The 22,200-nt window shown below is 40.9% G+C and overlaps 1 protein-coding gene across 32 annotated transcripts in view; it reads right to left on the bottom strand.

The window, feature by feature from the left end:
* The window catches only part of ENOX1 (ecto-NOX disulfide-thiol exchanger 1), a 536,764-nt gene that overhangs the window by 410,053 nt on the left and 104,511 nt on the right, over nt 1-22,200 (bottom strand). For 14 of the 32 annotated variants that reach the window (XM_070578374.1, XM_070578364.1, XM_070578371.1 and 11 more), the window contains one exon: nt 21,648-21,713. The exons of 4 other annotated variants lie outside the window; for them this stretch is intronic. Coding sequence is in view for 1 of the 28 variants with exons in the window: in XM_070578357.1 (XP_070434458.1) it covers nt 5,122-5,146 (25 nt within the window). In the remaining 27 variants the exon portion in view is untranslated. Of the gene's footprint in view, nt 1-5,121; nt 5,258-21,636; nt 21,714-22,200 lie in introns of those variants that run through there. 14 more of the 32 variants (XM_070578360.1, XM_070578365.1, XM_070578348.1 and 11 more) reach the window with 4 other exon arrangements.

Raw genomic sequence — 22,200 nt, 5'->3', positions numbered from 1 at the left:
AATCCAAGCATGAAGCTCATGCTGCCACTATGCCACAAGGAATAAAGTCCTTTGCGTCTGACTGCGGAGTTTCATGTCTTCTGCCAGCATGTATGAAAATGGCAGGCTAACTTATTAACTTACAGGCAGGGTAAAATCTCAGAGCCTTCACTGCTCTTGATAGTTACATATGATTGATTATCCAAGTAAGTATTTGCAGTCTCACTAACTCCAAGGTAAGTTTTTGTACCTCCCTCTGAAGCCTAGAACTCACAGCTGTCACTTGTGCTCACACAATGACAGCAAACCCACTAAAGAATACCACCTTCATACAAAAAATTCTTGAGATTGCCTGGCCACCCTATAGCTACTAAAATGAGGCAGGTGGAGACTAGTGGAGGAGGCTTCCCCTTCTGAGGACCACCGTCAGGTTATTAGAGCCATCGTGACTGTGAATCTGTACACCAAAGATAAGATATATCCTTCTTACACCTTGATTGATTACATGCTTTCGCAGGCTGACCTGTAAATCCCTGCCATCAATCACAGAGGCTATGGGAAGCAAATTTCATGTCTTGCTCATGCTCTCCAGTTTAGCCCCAGGGTGACACAAGCCAGACAGGTTTTCAGGGCACTGAGGTACCCATACTTGCTTCCTTTCCTCACCTTGTCATTTAGGGACATGGCCAGTAAAAACCAATATTTACATAGCATTTCTCAATAACCGTTTGATCCTTCTCCCACTCTGGAGATGTAGACAAACAGAATTTGTATTCTCTTTTCACAGAGGTTCTATGAATCAAAGTGGCCTCACTGAGACCCAGATCTGGTAACTGATGAAAGGGGCACATAAACTCCTGGCTTCTGACCAGTTCCTCTGTACCATTCCACTCTTTGTACTTCACGAAACTCAGGAGCCCAATAGATGGTTCAGTAAGTTGCACAGTACATAACGTCTCCCTCGCCAACTCCTCACAGGGAATGCCCGTGGGCTACATGGTTCTGCATCCTCCTGAGCATCTCCCCATGGCAGGTATGCCTGACATACAGCGGGGTCTGCTGGGGCAGAAACGCTAAGGTCCAAAACAACCCTGCAAGCACACTTGCACAGAAATTGAGGCTCTGCTCCCCAGCACCCACTCTGGTCCTCTCATAGGCTCCTTCAGCCACTCTCTAAGTGGTCCCATGGGATGCATGGGAGCACAGTGGCTAGGGAGCAGGGTCTAGAGCCAGACGGCCTGCAATTTAGAATCCTGGCTCAATCACTTACTAGTTGTGTGATCTTAGGCAACTTATTTAACCTCTCAGTGCCTTAGTTTCATAATCTATAAAACAGGAATAATAACGGTACCTCTATCACAGGATTGTTGTAAAGATTACATGAATTCAATAAATTACTCCAAACAGGCCTGTACTCAATAAATGTTATCTGTCACCACTATCGCCACCACTACAGCTGATCCCATTTTGCTTAGCAACCCACTTTCTGACTGTCAGGCCTGGTTCTGAATTCAGGTGAATTTCTCCAGGTTACCCACACCAAACTCTACAAAACAGCAAGCTAGCCTGGCCCAATCTGCCCTCAGAAACAAAATTGTCAAGGAGAATGTGACAAGCTCCACAAATATTTCTTGTTGAATGAATACGTGCATTGTGAAGACTCTCTCTTTCACAATACACATTCTGGAAGAGAAATGAGCCTCTCAGCTGGACCATCTCGCCACCTCTTCTGTGAGTAAATCTATGTGGTAGGCAGAATGAGGACACCCCTCCCCCAAAGATGTGCACATCTTATTCTCTGGAGCCTGTGAATATGTTACCTTACGTGGCAAAAAGGACTTTACAGACGTGATTAACGTTAAGGACTTTGAGATGGTAGATTTTCCTAGATTATCCAACTAAACTCAATCTAATCACACGAGTCCTTAAAAGCAGGGAAACTTCCTCAGCTGTGGAGAATCAGAGAGGCGGCAGCATGAGAAAGACTTGACCCACTGTTGTTGGCTTTGAAGCTGGAAAGGGGCTAAAACCAAAGAATATGCGTGGCCTCTAGAAGCTGAAAAAGGCAAGAAAATGGATTTCCCCTGAAACCTCCAGAAAGGAATGTGGCCCTGCTGACACCGCAATGGTAGCCCAATAAGACTGGTGTTGGACTTCTAACGCTCAAAACTTTAAGATCATAAATCTGTATTGTTTAAGTCACTTAGTTCATGGTAACTTGTTCCTGCAACAGTAGAAAACTAATATAGTCCCTTCGCATTTTTCTACTAGGGAAAAACCACAACCCATTACCTGGGCACTAAACTGTGGGATTAAGCAACAGAAAAGCACATATTTATCCACTAATTCACTCATTCATTAACTCACTCAATTAATTTATGGAGCATCTACCATAGGCCAAGTACTGTTCTATGTGCTACAGAAAACAACAGTAAGCCAGAGCGTCATGATTGGCTTCTGTTCCCATGAGCTTATGTTCCAGAGGTAAGAGAGAGAGATAGTAAACAGGCCAATAAATAAATAAAATTAATTGCAAACAGCGATAAGTGCTGTGAAGAAAATAGGACAGGATGATGAGACAGAGAACACAGGGGGCAGAGCTCGGGGGAAGGAAACCCCAGAACTGGTGGGAGGATGGCTGTCTAAGAAATGACATTTGAGCTGAAATCAAAAAGGTACAAGGAGCCAGCAAGGCAAAGCCCCAAGTCAGTTCCTGAGCTACTAACCCATGGATGACCCAGCCTTCTTAAGGATACTGTAAGAGGGGCCGGCTCCGTGGCCCAGTGGTTAAGTTCGCGCGCTCCGCCACGGTGGCCCAGGGTTTCGCCGGTTCAGATCCTGGGTGTGGACATGGCACCACTCATCAGGCCACGTTGAGGCGGCATCACACATGCCACAACTAGAAGGACCCACAACTAAAATATATACAACTATGTACTGGGGGGGATTTGGGGTGAAACAGCAGAAAGAAAAAAAAAAAAAAAGATTGGTAACAGTTATTAGCTCAGGAGCCAATCTTAAAAAAAAAAAAAAAGGATATTGTAAGAGAGGAAATACCCACTTTGAGAAATTGACACAACTTCTTACTCCGTGTAAATTGCTACACTCATTTCCCTGTCCTCACTCTTTACAAGCATGACTTTTAAGCCTTTATTTTTTAACGTATTTTACAAGCTGTGTAAAGGCAGCATTATCCCAGAGTCCCTCAATGTCGTTCTCAGTGAGAGCACTCAGCACTCTCCTTAGCTAAATAGGGATGTGGTTAGATTCCTGGAGATGGCTACATTGCTATTACCATGATGGGTTCCCCTGTGGCTGGCTGCTGCATGTATCAGTGCCATCGGCTCCAGGACCAAATCCACTGCTCAGTATCAGACCAAGATGGAGAAGCAGAACCTATGGAGACCACAGCTACCTCCCCTGCACACTTAATTAGGACAAAAATATCAAAGTATGCAGGTGGTGAGTAAATATAGAAAACTCTCTGCTGTCCTCTCATGTAAGAACGATGGTCTCTGATGTCTAAAACATACATACACAGAACAGGCCACTGGGTTTATCTGCTGCATAGGGTCTTACTCTTACATCTATGGTGAAATAGTGAAAACAGGTCCAATTTTGATTAAGATCGTCATAGAGTCATTAATTATTTCTCACAATTGCTCCTTTCACGGGTTCTTTGTGAAGGTCAATGTAAATGTCCAAGTAATCTGTCTTAAACTCGAATTCCCAGACATACACAAATAACCCAGAACAGTGAAAATTACCTGTTCACTCTGCTGAGAGTTTCTTCCACATATACCTTCCCATGGGAGAAGGTGACTAAGCTGAGACACGAAAAATGATTCCAGTTCTGGAGCTGTTCTAACCATTTCTGTTGTTTATAATGTCAAGATAATGAACTTTCAAATACAGTTACTATTGAGTGAGCAGGTTTTTGTGTTGAGGGCGTGGGGTGCAGAGTTAACACTTCATAGTGATAATTCATTGACTCTGAGAATGATGCTCAGATTGTAGAGCCAGAATATCTGGGTTTGATTTCCAACTCCACCATATAATAATTATATGTCCCTGAAGAGGATACATCTCTGACCAAGCATCAATCCTTTTTTCTCTTAAATTGAGGTCAAAAGCAACACCGTTTCTGCTTGCTTCAGAGGGTTCTCACAATTACCAAATGAGACACATTTTGTGAACTATAGAACGTAAGTGTAAACCAAAAGTCCCCTGGCCTCCTCACCCTTGGTGCTGCAAATATGTTGTGTTAAAGGAAACAGCCTAAGTCCCAGTTCTCTGCACTCCACACAGGATTCCTCTCCTCAGTTAACCCCTCTGGCATGCCCTAGTGGTGGTGGGAGTGGATGTCCACCATACAAACAGACCTAAGACCTGCTGCTTGACAGCCTTCTTCTCCTCTCCTCCCATGCTCTTCCTCTGCTCCACTGACATTTGTCACTCTGCCACAAGTCACAATTGACACTGCTGACAATATTCCCTGGACAAATAACATTCCCTAGAACACCAAGCTCGAGGCCCAACCATTAGGGAAACTAATTCCACTCATGGGTTTTGCTCTTTCAAGAAAGGGCCCCCAGGAAAGAGCTGTTAGGCATTGCTGACCAGTTCTTTGCAGCAGTCAGCAAACTATCTGTTAAGGGCCCGATAATGAATATTTTAGGCTTTGAAGGCCTAAATATTGTGTCTCTGTAGCATACTCTTCTTTGCTCTTTTCACAACATTTAAAAAATGTTAAGAGGTCAGCCTGGTGGCATAGTCGTTAAGTTCACGTACTCTGCTTCGGCAGCCCAGGGTTCACAGGTTTGGATCCCAGGCGCAGACCTAACACCGCTTGTCAAACCATGCTGTGGCAGCATCCACATAAAATAGAGGAAGATTGGCACAGACGTTAGCTCAGGGCCAACCTGTCTCACCAAAAAAAAACAATGTGAAAACAATTCTTAGCCCTTGGTAATTATAAAAAGAAGCCACAGTCTACATTCGTCCCAAGGGCCAGAGTTTGCCAACCCCTGCTTTATGCCACAGCCCTCGTTTATGCCATAGCAGACTTTGTGTGTGTGTGTGAGGAGGAGTTTGTGGCTGGTAAGGGGAGTTGAGGGAAAGCTAGTTAGGTCAGGGGGGTACCTGGAACCACTGTCCCCTTAGACATCCAGATCCTGTTGCTCAGTCTGATCCATTCTGGCAGATTTCTTCACATATGGCTTTCTCTCAGGGACCCCATCACTTCCCTCGATCCATCTTCTTTTGGGGAATCCTAAACCATGAGAGACATCAGCACATGTCTGAACTCCAAAATGTAGCCAGGCTTGAGTTCTTACACTCAGGATTCCTGAGCTCTATGGAAATCATGCATGTCGCTTCCCTGTCCCTAAACATTCCATGACAGTTAAGAAGGCCACTCTGCCCACAGCACATGGCACCTTCCGGTTGGAGTTACCCATGATATAATCCAGCCTGGTAAAAATGCATCTCTGAGTCACCCAGAATATTTTATATGTTTATTAGCTGCCGTGTTGATTATCAAAAAATGAAGGGGGCAGGGAGCAAGGTGGAGGGAGAGGTTGAGGGGGAAGAGGAAAAGGGGAGGGAAGAAGAAAGAGAGAGAGGATCAAGAGTGGGAAGAGAAACCACTGGAGAATTTTTTGTCTGGATGTCACTATCGCAAAGTTATTTTTACCTGATACTTACATCAAATTCATCAAACACTGTCTCATAATTCAAAAGCAAGATTCCCCACCATTCATGGTTTCTAAAGGAGAGGGAATAGATTTGGTCTTTCCTTTGATGTCTTCCTCTTTTAACAGAAAACTTCACTTTGTTTCTTCTTCATTTTCACATATATGCCATAAATCAAGGCCTCTACAAGCTTACTCATTTGCCTAGTTGCAAATGAGTAAATGATGCCCCCTCAGGTTACAAATGAATTAGAAAATGGCACCCCTTCAGCTCTGTGTCATGGCACAGTTTGGCTAGCTAAAGGTGCCTTTGTCGAAGGCAGGGAAGAATTAGGAGGTGGAAGTCACCTCTTAACCTGACAGATTCAGTTGTGCCCAAGGACACGTGCGTTGTGAGCAGAGCCAAGATGATTCTCATCCCGACAAGTGTCCTTTGCCAGGCTGCACAATCACACACTGAGGCCCTGACCTGCTGGGGTTTTGAATCAATGTCCATAGGCCAGATAAATTTAGCCCATTTTGTGTAGCTACTAGTACATGCTGACACAGAGGTTGGTGATAGTATTAATGAAGATGATGACAATAATGGTTGGGGTGGTCCCAATAAAACTCGTCAGCTACAGAGTCTTTGCTCGTTATCATTTAAGGAGAGCTGATTTTGAGAGGGATGGAGATAACTTAGAGACACAGAAGGTCAAGCGGTCTGCAGTGTTGGTAAGGTGTAGAAGGAGGGTGACTAACAGTCATGAAGACATGCAGCTCAGAAAGAAGAATCTTAAAAAACTCATTTTAAATAGCACGCTGGAGCAGACTGCTGAAGTTGAGGATGGATGTCTGCTCCCTGCAGAGAATGCTGAATTCCCAGAGGTCTAAACTGAAAGATGACTTTCTTCAACAGCTGGAAGGAAGGTTTGGGAGGCCTTATTTGGGACTGATAGAAGAGGTAAGCAGCTGAGAAGCCAGGAGGCCAGTGATGAGGTTTCCATCATCCAAAAGGGAAAGAATAGAACCTGGTGGTGGCCTGGAGATGTGTGAGGAAGAAAAAGTCTGAAGCTGCCTGGGAGCTGCCTGGCAGAAGCCAGTGACAGATTGGAAGGGGGAGGAGAAAAGGTCATGGTGGAGTCAAGGATGACTGGAGTTCCCTGCCTGAGGAAAGAACTGATGGCTGTGTTTTAGTTGCCAAGACAACAAGCCCAAATGGCAGCCAGAGAGGCGACAGAGTCTCTCTCTGGGATTCTCCCACTCTTGGTTATGCAGCGCAGAACTGATCTTCCACTTAAAGAACAATGTGCTATTCTGTTATGTGAGGTGTGTTTATCACCTGAAAAGACTCACCTCCAATTGTACCAGAATGCTGTAGGTTGCAATCATGCTTCAGAAACACATATTTTTCAGCATTGTTAATGGAAACAAACATCTGAAACACCTAATCCAAACCCATTCGTAGGAAAGAGAAATAAAAACATTCCAACCCTTAGCATTATGCATAATTTCTTTAAACACAGAGAACGTTACAACAGAGATCTACCTTTCCAGTAGAGAATGTACTACATATTTTTCTCTGGAAACTAAAGATACTACATATAAATTTGAAAACATATATTTCTTCAAAGGATTAATTTTTAAAGCGGCCAAAATTGCTAACAACCAGGGAAAGTACCAATTTATAAATTATGTTCTCGGCATATAGTATACATTGTGAATTTGCATGCATATTAAATGCAAATAACCAGAAGAGCATAACATTAAGGCTTCAAATTTATATGTGCAAAAGACAGTAAATTCTAACATTAAAAGTCTTCCCAGGAAATATTAACTCCCCACTTCCCATGTGATTGTCATGCAGTCAGCTGAGCAGTCTCCTTGCAGAGCTTAAGAAGTCCAGAACCTGCACCAGCCATGCCCACTCCCTCACCAGGCAGAGCAGCCAAGACCATTTGGCATCATGTGGGACAGAAGTAAGGTTCTAGTGTTGCCCAGCTTTTCAAAGATTTTTTTTTTAATAATTTGACCAAAAAAAAAGGTACCACTAAAACTGTGACCTTTGAATCACTAATAGGCAAAATAAGAGATTTGTGAAGTTAAAATTTTATGTGTCAACTTGGTAGGCTATGGTGCCCAGTTATTTGGTCCAACACTGGTCTAGATGTTACTGTAAAGGACTTTTGTAGATGTGTTTAACATTATCCATCAGTTGGCTTCAGGTAAAAGAGATTACCCTGGATGATCTGAGTGGGCTTCATCCAGTCAAAAGCCTGACAAGCAAAAACTCAGATTCCAGGGGAAGAAGGAATTCTGCCTCAAGACTATGATATAGAAATCCTGCTTAAGTTTCCACCTGTCAACTTGCCCTATAGATTCCAGACTCAAGGCTACATCATCACTCTTGCCTGAGTTTCCAGCCTGCTGGCCTGCCCTATGAGTTTCAGACTTGCCAGCTCCCACAAGTACATGAGCCAATTCCTTAAAATAAATCTCTTACAACATACTATATACACACACACACACACCCCCATATCTATTGATTCTGTTTCTCTGAAAAGCCCTAACTGATACAAGATTCAAAGGGATTTCCAGTTTAGAACTAACAAAGTGTACAGTATTATAATCCACCCTGGTGGGTGGGTGAGTGTTGTTTGATTTTGATTACAATGTTAAAATTAATGTACTGTCTTTTAAATTTCTTTTTTATTGAGATATAATTGACACATATCATTATATTAGTTTCAAGTGTACAACATAATGATTCGATATATGTATGTGTTGCAACATGATCACCATAGTAAGTCTGGTTAACATCCATCACCACACGTAGTCACAAATTCTTTTTCTTGCGATGAGAATTTTTACAATCTGCTCTCTTAGCAACTTTCAAATATACAATACAGTACTATTAGCTATAGTCAACATACAGTACATTCCATTCCCAGGCCTTGTTTTTTTTATAACTAGAAGTTTGACCACCTTCACCCATTTTGTTTAAACAGCTCCACCACTGTGGAGTGCAGGATTTTCCTTCCTGATACCCATTTAAAGAATTTTCACAGTGAACTCTAAGAAGAATAGGATGAATTGTGTTTGTAAAAGAGGAGGGGCTCATGAAAATCTTTCTGGTAGCCATGTTAGTTTTGGGGCTTGACTTGTTGTTATTTATGTTACAAATTCTCTGTGGATGCTCAGTCTTAGGGGACGGAACTGTCCCTTCATTTATGGCCTAAAAGCACAAATCACACTGTCAGCTCTAATGAAGCAAATATCCATTTCAAGTTCAGATCAAACAATTTCATGGGTTTAATGCCACTCTGACCGTTCTTTCTCTAGCTCCTTTTCTCCCTTGGCCTTCTCACACAGCTGCTCACAATGTCGGCTTCCAAGCCTCTGCTCTTCCCTTCTCTCTGTGACATGGAATGCTTCTACACACACCTTGATCCAATTACTGTGTGCACAGATGATCCTAGGCCTGTGCTTCCTTCCCTGACTGCTAGCTCTTATCACATTCCTTTATTTATTGCCATCAGTAGGATCTCCTGGGAGTGTGTGGAATGAGGGGAAGGGTCATAGCACATCCACGCCACAACAGATCAACTTAACAAATTTCTGTCTTTTGCAAACTGTTCCATTTCCACTGTTCTATGACTTGTAAGCTGGAAGGAGAACTGACCTATTCCAGAAGGCAATTGAACATTTGCTGTATAATCTTCTGGATACCCACTTTTTTTTTTGGTTTTGTTTTTTTGGACTGGTAGGGATGGGAGGAGTTCCCCAAGGCAGCAATCCAGATTTGACTGAAACTTCTCTGTAACTTCTCTTTATCTTCTGCCTTCTCTATCAATCCTGTCATCAAATCCAACCCCTTCTCCCTCTTCCTCCCTCAGCTGCAATCCTTCTTATCATGTCAGCCGCATTCCTCCTCCTGAGTTATTTTATAAGCCACAGCAAGAATCACCTCCCCTAAATGTCATTTTGATCATGTAACTTGTTGCCAAATGCTCCAAATGTTTCTTCTGAAATTGAATGTCAACCTCAGATCTAAAAGTCCACCAGCTGACTCCCCTCTTCCCCCTGACTCTCATCCTTCCCAACTGTGACCCCACTCCCCTGCCCTACCCCTGTCACTGTACCCTCTCTGCTCCCCAGACAGTGGGACAAACCCTTCTCTCCCATTATCCTCCCCCTAATATGTTCCTGATCTCCTTTGAATCTCTACTCAGAACAGATATCCCTTAACATTAAAAAATTACCCCTGTTCATTTTCCACTGGGAAAATTCAAGAGCTGATAGGTTTCCTTGATCCCACATTCCAAATAACTAACTCATCATGGTTTTCCACCACTCTTGATTCAGATCATAAGGTTTGGACTCACACCCAGGAAATCCTGGGGCAAAAAGTTGGTAACTACCTGAGTAATCACTATCTCAACTTCATCCAAAAGTACCCTTATTTTTACCATTCTCATGATGAAGTCTCAAATGAGAAACCTCCCCCAAATTTAACCTTTCTTCTTGGTAAATTCTCTTAGATATGTAAACCTATCTACACAAGTATTATTCAGCATGCATATCAGAATACATTTCCCATTGTGATTTATGCACATTACATATAGTTATGGATGTATTTTTGGAAAATTGTTTTTTAAATATTTAATAGCCATTAAATGGGTACAAAAAGAAATACTCTGCTTCTCATGGAACAGTGAGAAGTCATTCTAGCACTTTTTGCAAGTATTTGCAATTGTAATCAGTAACGCGAATAGAAAAAATGCCAATGTTTTTCAATCATCACTGGCAAAAATGTAAATTTTTAAAAATTAAGATTCCAAAGTTCACGTGCATTAATCTACTGCTAATGCAAGCTGAGACTATTTTCTTGGATTCTGAGTGGCTTAACATCAAGACATGTCACAAGCTTCATCCAAATTATTCAGTGCATACCATGCATTATTCTGAACCTCTCAGAAGATGAAACTGGGAGAGGCAATGAAAGAGTCTGAAGAACAAAAGGAAAAATAAAGCACAGAGACCTCAGGCTAAAAGTATAAAAGCCTTGAAACAGTTTTAAGGCGATATTAGAAGCCTGAAAAATGAGAGCAAACCAGAAGACCCATTAACTGAGCAGTAAATTAAAGCACCATTGTTTCCAATTTCAGTCTTGAATATGGAGGGCACCAAAAGGACCACGCTCTCCGTGCCCCAAGCAGAAGCAGAGCATTCTCTGCTATGTATTCTCAAGTGCCTTTCTTCTTCTCCAGCTAATTTAGTGACAGAGTGACTATCCATTTCCTAACTCTTCTCTTAAAACATTACTACTGACTTCCCTAGGAGCATGTTAAAGGCACAGCAGGAAAATAATCAAAAGTACAAAACACTAGTTATATTTCCCATTAATTTCAACTTCTTTCCCCTTTTATTAATAAATAAAGTTTGCTGTCTTCAGATGTAGTGTTCTTTTCTTTATCTTAATTCCTGAGACAAAATGGTAAAATATAGCATATAGGAATCTACAAACTGAAGAGCCTCTGAATTTGAGAGGTAGACCATATTCCACAACTGGATACATTTTATTGGCTCATCTCATGAAAACAGAGTGGAAAGCAGCTCTCTCCGATGCCTGGATAAAATAAAAGGCAGGGAGGAGCTAACACAACCACATGAGACATACTTATACCAATTTATTCATAACACAGTTTCAACTGTTAAGGAGTACTAGGCCAGAGGTTAAATGCTTTCAACTCTTTAAAAGTATTTATTTTGGACTCTTCTTCCACATCTGGAAATCAGTGCTTCCCAACCGGTAGGGCTCGGCCCACCGCCATGTTATGAATTGGTTCCAGGTTTGCTAAGAGCTATTGACAGCCCTCAGTCTCAGGGAACAAGGTGGGGCCTAGGACAAACAGGCCTCTAGACAGGTCATAACTGGCCATCAGCTTCCCCAGAATCCAAAGGCACAGTACCCACTGCTCTGCTGAGGGGCATTAAACACATCCAGGGACGCCATTTCAATAGGCTGCTGCAGAAGACACACCGCCCATCATGGAGTGGCTGCCGGAAGAGTTTGCATTCCAGATTACAAAGTACACGGGCTAAAGTTGGGGGTTTAGAAAGTTGAGGAGGAGGACTTGGTGGGCAAAGGTACAAGTAGCAGCTCCCCAAATTCTCTGTTTATGGGTTTCAAATAATTCTTTCCATTTGAGACTAATATGTTCTTTTATTGGCATCCAAGATACCTATGGGGTGACTGCTCCAACAATGAACATACATTTACAAATCAGGGCCTCATCATTATTTTTAATTACTTCATAGGAAAAAATTCAATGGGAAGCATCAGAGTATTGTCTTTATATAGCAAAGAAAAGGACTAATGTTATTGAATTTTTTAAATATTATTTTAACCTGCAAAATTTGGAAGAGTGGTGAAATAGCTTAAATTTTATCATTACTTGTGTAGTAACTGACAGGGACTAACAAGAATTTGAAGAGGAGAATCACTGAAATCTTGATCAAGAATTACATTTAGGGGCTGGCCCAGTGGCGTAGTGGTTAAGTTCACACACTCCGCTTTGATGGCCCAGGGTTGGTGGGTTCAGATTCTGGGTGTGGACCTACACACAGCTCATCAGGCCATGCTGTGGCGATGTCCCATATACAAAATAGAGGAAGACTGGCACAGGTGTTAGCTCAGGGACAATCTTCCTTACCAAAAAAAAAAAAAAAAAGAAGAATTATATTTAACTATGTCAGGCACATAAGCAATATAAAAATAAGTTATATTCATGAAAGCAAGCTCAAGTCTCTCATTAGAAAACTTGAAAAGATTTTATTTGGAAGTCTCCCACCTATACAAGATTCCCCAAATGGATGTCTGCAGCTTATTACATTATTTATCAGTTTCTATGTGTGCCATAATGAGGCAAAACTGAGACGTGATTTAGATAACAGCTTATATTACTACTACTTTGTTTTTCAATTTTAAGTGTTATCTATTGGCCTCCCAATGAGGAAGACGAGGGTTGGGTTTTTCTTCCACACACATATACATGCCCCACGTTCTCTTCCTCTCAGCATTTTACCACAATTTTGGTTATATTAAACATCCATTTTTATATCATTATAGCCACGAAGATACTATTAGAAGCTGAGTCATGTAGCATTCTATGATTACATTTCCTTTTTGATATTACTTTCTGTCTTCCCTGGAGTGAATCATTACTATATTTAATTTGGGTTAGTTTCTATATACTTATCATGAGGTTATCTCCAAAGCCTCCTCCAGATTTGTAAATCTCCTCTCAGCACAAACATTTTAGGTGTTTCATCCTCTTCAAGAAGTCTTTCCTGAACCCCTCCCCCAACTCCAATTTGGACCAGTCCATCCCTAGTCCTGCTGCACAGCTGGCTCTTATGTTGCTTCCATCTCTAGGATCCCAGGTGTTTCTTTTTATTGACTTGCCCTGTCATTTATGGCAGCACAATGGAGTCATAAAATTTCATGATGATGTATCAGTATCATCTTGTAATCTGGAAACTCCTACTTCTGGTTATGGGAAATTTTGTTGAATTATTTCTTCAATGGTGCTCTGTCCTCCATTTTCTATATTCTCTCAACCTGGTATCACGATTTCACATATTGGATCTCATGGACCAACCCTAGAAGTTTCTTATTTTTTCTATATTATTTTCTATTCTTTCTCTTTTTATTTCACATCTTGGGAAATTTCCTTAACTTTATCTCCTGACCCTTACAAATTGTTTCATGATTGCAATATCATGCCTTATGTTTCTGAAGATACTAATGATGTCTTTTTTAAGATTCCTTCTTCCTGCAAAGGTTCTGTTTCCTCCAAGTTGCTTTTCTTCTGTTTGCATGTTTTAGTTTCTGTCCCTCATGATGGAGACTTTCCTAAAATTTCTGATGATCCTTGGCTGTCTGATGATATGTGAGTGGGGAACTAGAGAGTCAACAGGAAGCTTGGGGAGGGGGTGCTGATTTGGGATTTATTTTAGGATTTTTCTGGTTAGGCCTCTTCTTTGAGGGACCCCTGATGTCAGTATCCTTAAATTTCTAGGTCAGAACTCCAAGGAAGTCTCCTGGAGTCTCCTACAGATAGGGTATCAACCTGGCTGCCCTCAGGCTATGGGGCAAGAAGATGGCTGTGGTTCGCAGGATTTGGTATATCAATGCAATCTCCCTGATTTCAAGACTATATAATACCATTTTTAACTTTCCCTGATACCTTTCAATCCCGAAACTTTCTATTTTATCATCTCTATCAGAAAAAAATAATCTCCATTCCTCTGTTGGAGTGGAAAAGAGGCAGTTACCTGCTTGTATAAAGTCAGGGGGTGAGGGGAATCTGAACTTTCAACCAATGCTCCTAATTTTAATCCTATCTTCACTCTCATTTCCAAAGGGTTCCTGTTGCTGAAAATTCCTGAGCTTTTGCAGAGTTCCTCAGTGCAAACTAGGCTACTTCTTCCTTCTCCTCTGCCAGGTTAAAATCCTGTCTCAGGCATGCTCAGTAAGCTACCACTTATCCATCTATATCCCAGATCCCAAATGCTATAGCTGTTGCCCCATTTCTTTGCTCTTATAGATGTGTGCTTTTAAAAAAAATCCCTTAAACATCATTTTAATGGAGTTTGGGAAGGACCAGGAACTAAAACATGTATTCGTCTTTAACCTGAAACCTATCAATCATCCTTTCACACTGACATTGAAATGGCGATTACTCAAATTTTTGTTTATGGCATTTATTTATTTTTACCATTAAGATAAGGCCCAATGTTTAGGAGGAACAGGAAGTAGGGAAAACAGCAATTTGTGGAGTCAGGCAAAACTGAATTTTATAATTGTATGCTCTTATAAACTAGTATATTTCACTGCCCTTACAATGTGTTGGTCATTGTGAGAAATAAAAATATGCCCTTATTTCAGAACAGTCTCTAAAATTCTCAAAAAGGTTAACTATTAAAGAGGTCCTTGAATTGATAATGAACCCAGAAAAAGAGTATTCAGAGGGAAAAAGCACCAGGCAAAAGAGTGGAACGGTAAGAGGTAAACTCAGTGAAGGAAAAAGAGCTTAAAGTCAGTTTTGAAAAAATAAAAATAAATAGACAATTCTTCTGCAGAGTTTGCATAATGCATATTAGACATAAAGTGATCAATTGATTGGGGAATAAGATGTACTTTATGCAAAATAAGGCTGCTGGCATAAGAAAAAAAGCTCTTCCGCTTACAGTTCAGCTGCTTTGAGTCTTTATTCTCTGTTTTTCACCATAGTCGATCATTAAGATGTTGAAATAATTTTTTTAAATACCAGTCGAGTTCACTACAAACTTGTGAAAAAAGATCCAGCAAAATGCTATATTTTTTCAGTGATGTTCAGGTTTTGAAGTTATACTCTTAAAAAGGTCAACAATACCATTATGACTGAAATAACTGCAGATAAAAACAACTTGGTTATGGAGCGCCTGCAAGTCTCTAGTCCCTAATACCATTCATCCCACTGAAATAATTGTCTATATAACACGGTTTTTGATAATGCATAGTTTTAAGGAAGATAACTACTGCCTTAGGCACAACTAACTCTAATTAGATGGATATACATAAGCGAGGAAGGATTCCAAGGAGAAAATTGTGGACGTTCGAATACAGGATGACACAAGGAAGACACACATCTGGGTCCAGGTAGGGGGCTACTGGAAATGAAGTGCAGATGGGTAGTGGGAGAACTCTGAATGCAGAAGCTCTTCAAACCGTATAGCAGGGAATGAACTCTAAAGTACAATGAGCCCATCACTTTATAGACAAAGAGGAGACACTGAAGTTTTCTGAATAGGGAGTAATGTCATCAAAGCGATGTTTCAAAAAAAACGTAATCTGCCAGTGCTCGATAGGGCAGAAAGTCTAGTCACAGAAAACAGTTCAGACCCTAAAAGATGCAAAGATCCAAGGTCACTGAAGCTGGCTTGGATTGCCTGGCAGTAGAAATGTGAGAGAGCTCACTTTAGAAATCAATGAAATTGAGTAATCTACTTTACAGTACTATAGATACAGCCAGTCAAGTAAAAGGAACAGGACTGAATTAGTACTGACAAAAGGACTCACACTGATGTTGTTTTAAAATTAAATCCATGGTATCCTTTGGTTTTAAATTCAAGAAACATTTACTGAGTACCTACTATGTGCAAGTCATAGTTTTTTCTCATCATTTGTATCATTATCTTATAAGCTGAAGGTAAAAAATTCCAGTTAATTGATTTCACAGATTGATTGATGTTCTTCTGTAAGAATAACAGATTGATTTTTTAGACAGCAATAGCAATTCTTCCATTATGTCCTTCTCTTTCTGTACGCACAGTCCAACTGACTTTAGGGCCAACTCAATACAAAGAGCAGAAGAAAGGCATTAAGAGAACAAGCTCCATTAGGCCCAATATTGCCTCAATTACTTTAATTCCATTATTCCCGTTCATATTACTTCTTTAATCAATATCTCCTTTCAGTTATTCATGTTTACCCTTTTCAAAATCACAGGTAATAGGATTATGGTCTTTTGAGCTCAGTGGCAACAGACCTTCATAAATATATTTTTGATTTTGTGATTGTCTCCAGATCTGCAACTGAGGAGTCTTAAATTGAATCACATTTTCCAGAGGCCATCTCATATAAAGATGCAGAGCATCTTAACGCAATAAAGGTGCTTTTACCTGTTAAGTCATTTGTCACTCACTGTCATGACCAGTCACATATGGCTTAATGGCTTTCTAAGTTTCTTCTCCCCGTGTCTAAGCTTAACTGGTTTTCACAGTGGACCTCTTTTCTATACATGTTTCTACCTTTTTTTAATGTAATCCTTCTACTTTCACTGACAATTATTCTGCCCTGCAAGAGCTTCATCTGGACATTATACTAACCACTGCCTCATCCATATGACAATTAATCAATCGCTCAGTTCCACCTCTGTAACGGCCTTACAAGTTAAAGGAACTCTGATCCCCTCCATGCTGTTAACAAACATCAAGCATCGTCTACCATATGCAAGGAGCTGCACTTTCAGCATAAACAGGATACCTAACGGGGAGGTAACCCTTCCCCTCAACATGTGGTCGTCCTTCTGAGAGTGGTACAAAAATGATACACAGTGGTACGTGAAAACTGTGATAGGAAGAGTCCATTGAAAGTTCTCCTGGAGTTCAGAAGGGGTGCAATTATGCATGAGCAAAGTTTCACAAAGGACAGGAATATGAGTGAGATCTTGAAGGATGGGAGGATTTTGGAAAGGGACGCGAGGAGGGGAAAGGAACAAACTGCGTGAGAAGCCAAGCAGACAAAGCTAGCTTGAATAAATGATTTACAGAGTAAACAGAAGAGAGAAAAGGCTGAGACTTTCAAGCACCCGGCTGGGAAGGCCTGACTTCCCTTTAGAAGCCATGAGCCTGGGGAGGAGTTTGGCAGGAGATGAGCACTTCTTTAAGGCAATGTGGAGGATGACCTCAAGGCAACTACAACCTGTAGACATGAGACAGAAAGGAAGGGTCAGCAGTATGTAAGGGGACCTTCAAGATTTGACTCTTGCCTACCTAAAAGAGCCTCATCTAGCCCCACAACCTCATTCCCACTTCACGCGCCAGCAACATGCAAACAACAAGGAGTAGACACACACACTCTGCTCCCTCAGACCTCCCTGCTAAGCTGCCACTGGTCTCATTGAGAATGTTCTCTCTCCACCACACTGGTCCACACAGCAATGTTCTACTCCTTCCAATCTCCACTCAAATGCCATCTTCCCCGTAAAGCAGTTTCTGACTCCCCCAAGCCAACTTAGGTGCTCTTTTCCTAGGTGTAAGCTGTAGTCAGTATATAGCTCCATCATAGCAGCAATTTCTATGTGATTATCTCTCACCTAAATTATAATGTCCTTGACGTTATCCCCAGAGCAATTTTTGGCACAAAAGGACAATATATGAATAAACGGATGAACGAACAAACTGACTGGTCGTGTAAATAAACAAGAGAAAAAGGGAAGGAAAGTAAAAATATAAAAGAATTACAGAAACTTGACACAGCTTAGTGATAACTAAATGTAGGGTAAGCAAGAGATGGAGAACACCAAGCTTCTGAGTTCTATGCCAGAAGCCCACTTCTCTTCTTCCCTACTTTTATACTATCAGCTTAAAAGTACTAAACATAAACTCGTGGGTTTAAAAGAAACAAAGAAGGGGGGCTGGCCCAGTTATGTAGTGGTTAAGTCCACTCGCTCTGCTTTGGTGGTCTGGGGTTAGCAGATTCGGGTCCCAGTCGCAGACCTACACACGGCTCATCAAGCCATGCTGTGGCGGCATCCCACATACAAAATAAGGGAATAGACTGGCACAGATGTTAGCTCAGCGTCAATATTCCTCAAGCAAAAAGAGGATGATTGGCAACAGATGTTAGCTCAGGGCCAATCTTCCTCACAAAAAATAAATAAATAAAAAGAAACAAAGAAGGAATCATCAGGAGACAGAGGCAGAAGAAGAACCTAGAGAGAGCAAACACTAAGATTCATATTTTAACTTACCCATGTGCAAATATTTTCTTGAAAGTTTGATAGAATCTTGATTCAAATTATAATTTCTTTAATCAAAATTCTTCCCATATTTCATAAATACACTCTAATTTCAAGGGTCTAAAAAAAACCCTACCATGTTAATTACTAACTAAAAGGACATAAAAATCATTTTCCCTTTTTAAAAATCAGAGTTTAACAATGAAATTTTTTTTTTGAGGAAAATTGGCCCTGAGCTAACATCTGTTGCCAATCTTCCTCTTTTTTTTTCTCCCCAAAGTCCCAGTACATAGTTGTATATCCTAGTTGTAGGTCATTCTAGTTCTCCTATGTGGGACGCCGCCACAGTGTGGCCTAATGAAAGGTGCCATGTCTGTGCCCAGGATCTGAACCGATGAACCCCCGGCCACCAAAGCAGAGCACACAAACTTAACCACTCGGCCACAGGGCTGGCCCCTGAATGTATTATCAATTCTACCAAACTCTTACATCTGAATTATTAGAAATCTAAGATTAGTGAAATTGGAGAATGCAAAATGGAAATGGGGAAAAGACTAAGCAACAATAAGTTAGTTTTTAGTTTTCAAGGCACTTGAGGTTTTGTTTCTGGTTTCTCTTTAATAGTAGAGAAGTGTTAGGTACTCATAAAATGACCTAGTTATTAAAATAAGATTTATTAGAATATTATAATTATAGTAGTGCACACTTTAGAGCACTTAGCAACATATTTAAGGACAGTTTAATTGACCAGAATGCAGCTGCTCACCAAACTCTACATCTAATCATCAAAGGGCTAGTCCAGCAGCACTCTGATCTGGTCATTGTGTGACCAAAACAAAGTAACTGTTTTAATTCTAATTAAGTCCTGTAGACATTCTCACAAACCACACAAGGGTATTTACATGGTAAGTTATAGAAGGCCTCTAATGGAGAGTGGTGAGCTCTTGAAGAAAATGGAAAAGAAAAGCAAGCAGTGGAGGCACAGGGATGAAGTTATACATCCGGACATGGCATCTGGTAGAACTGTGCCTGCAGGCATCACACACTTCATAAATATTTGTCCTTTGATTTACCAATTTTCTTAGGACTAACGTCAGTGTGAAAAACGCTAAAATGAATTTTTATTTTCATTTTCATTTTCTACTGCCTGTCATCATCTTATAAATCCAACGCTGTCTAGGCCAATGCTATCTTTGGCTATGGGACAGCCTGCAGCCCAGCCGCCAGGAACAGGAAATCTTCTGTAGGGTTGAGAAGCCTGTAAGTAAACTATTCCAGCCCACCTGCCATGCAGCCTTGGGGAGGCGGGGGCCTGAGCCACAAAGTCAATATCTAGACCTTGGCCTACCTACATGCAGCACTAACTCAGGGACTGAAATGAGCTCCTAAGGCTCCTAAAGGCGCCTCCTTCACTCCCAGGAGGAAATCTGCCACTGGCCTTTGACCTCTCTCAGCAGGAGACGTCCTTTTGGTATAAAAAGATAATCTTTCTCAAAGTAACAGTAGATGTGGCCAGAATTCTCTACCCTTATGGGAAATAAGGGTTTTCTAAATAAATATCTCCAAAGAATGCATCATGTAAGTGTTACCTTGAGACCAGTATACTCATATTTTATCAACACTCAAATCTAAACCCTCAAAAGATAACTTCTAATAATTTTGAGCTAAGGAAGCACAGAAAAGAGAGAAGAGACAACTAGAGCAGCTCTGTTTCAGGATAGCATTTATAAATTAGAGCTAGGGAACAGAACGTTAAATTTAATAAGCGCAAAGCGATGCAGCTGGAAAGAAAGAATAGCCCAGCTAAGTATGATTTAAATGGTATTGAATTAGCTGGAAGGATATCTTGATGTACTGATAGAGGCAGCATGTAAATTGGCATTTCAGCCTACGATGCCAACAGAGAAAACATGACTTACTCACATAGACGGCTATATTCTATAAAAATCCTACATGCTATTACTTTTAAAGGAAAAATGTTATAACATTTATAAGGTTGTTTAACTTAGACTATCCTGACATTAAGTTCACTGAGGACAAGGCTTACCATAATACCTGCCCACCTCTGGTCACTGTATTTTGCTTTTTCAAATTAAATTTGACCATGGCCATTATGGTCTTTGCCATTCACTCATTCGACCGATATTAAGCAATAGGCACCGTGCTACATTCTTTAGGGGATGCCAAGAGGAATTAAGTCCGCTTCCCCCAGGCAGTGTTAGGGTTTGAAATGTGTACTCCCAAAAGACGTTGAAGTCCTAACCTCTCATACATGTAAATGTGACCTTAATATTTAGAAGCAGAATCTTTGCAGATGGTCAAGTTAGGACGAGGTCATTGAAGTGCTCCCTAATCCAATATGACAAGTGTCCTTAAAAAAAAGGGGAAATTTAAACACAGAGATAAACACAAATAGAAGGAGGAGGATGTGAAGACACAGGGAGAAGATGGCCATCTATTGGTCGAGGAACGTCTAAGGCCATCAGATGCCAGGAGAAAGGCATGGAACTGATTCTCTCCCACAACTTTCAGCAGGAACTAGCCCTGCGGACACCTTGCTTTCAGACTTGTAGCCTCCAGAACTGTGAGATGCTAGTGCCTGTTGTTTAAGCCACCAGTCTGTGCTACATTTTTACAGCTGCCAGAGAAAGTAACACAGATTGGGTCACAAAAGAAGTGAAGCCAACAACAAAATTGCCATGGTGAACAGAACTCCTCATGTGAGTATAATTACAGATGCCTCAACTCAGTTAATGGGGCCAGCTTCAGTCCCTGGACCACAGATCACCACTATCTACGTCGTTCCACAAAGGCCACCACAGAAAAAGATGGTTTATACCCTATATAAGGGCTGACCCAATGGGGACCATTTAATCCTCTAAAAAGATGACTAGAAAAAAATAGAAGCAATAAAGGTTAATAGAAAATTAATCTTGGTGACCTATTTTGGCAAATCAAAGTTGTGGGACATGCATTTATTTAAGAAGAAAATGCAAAGAACATTTAGAACGGCAACTTCAGATTAGGGGACAGAGATAAGGCTTTAATTAGAAGATTCTTCAGTAGTCACATATTTACACAAATGTTGAAAAGATAAAAGCCTTCTGATAAGGTAATAAAGATGAACAATAGTAATAATTCTATGTTAATTCTGTAGAAGACGGAAAGAGATTTCAAGTGACCGTGCTGTTTCCTTACTGGTTGTTTACGGAGGCCCTGTTGTAGGTACTTCACAGACGCTCCCCAAATGCACGTTAGCTCACTGAGTTCACCTACCACAGGCCCTCTGCACCCCAGGCACAAGTGACTAAAACACATATGAGAGAATGATGTCAACGGTATAATTAAGCTGAATCACTTCTCATACAGTGACAAACAACCTGCCATTAGTCCTGCTTGTCACTTGCTGTACATACCATCCCTTTACCTGAGCATGGTGAGCTCTCTCTCCTCCACGTGTTATAAATACGTTATCATGCTGGCTGCAAAGGACCTGTAAAATAAAGGCCATCTTGTTAAAAAAAAAAACTTTAAACATCAAATTCAGAGAGCTGTTTGAACATACGTAAGCAGATGCAAGTTTTTGCTTGCAAAGTTCGAGCTGAACACTGAGCTTTCCTATTTCCAGCCATTCCAAATGACTGCCCATGCAGAAGGTCTCTGCATGGTGCTAACCTGGTAACAATCAATAAATGTGAAGGTCTCACCGTAAACACAGCACTTCAACTGCCAATCTTTCAAAGAATATTTCTGCTTTAAAAATAGTCCTTATTGCTAAAGTAACTACACCAGGGCCAGGGCCTCCCAAATCTGAGAAAGTCTAAATAAATAAAACTGTGTGTTAATTAAGGGCAGTACAACCTAAAGTATCAATCAAAAGCAGTTCAGGGGGATGACCAGTATTGGATGTACTATTTTTAAGTGTGGGAAAGACTTCTTGCAAATTTCCAGGTTGAAATAAGAGTTAGACAATTACAAGT

The sequence above is a fragment of the Equus przewalskii genome, chromosome 16 (assembly GCF_037783145.1).
Source record: "Equus przewalskii isolate Varuska chromosome 16, EquPr2, whole genome shotgun sequence".
In the NCBI taxonomy this organism is placed as follows: Eukaryota; Metazoa; Chordata; class Mammalia; order Perissodactyla; family Equidae; genus Equus; species Equus przewalskii.
This window is presented reverse-complemented; position numbering and strand designations above follow the sequence as displayed.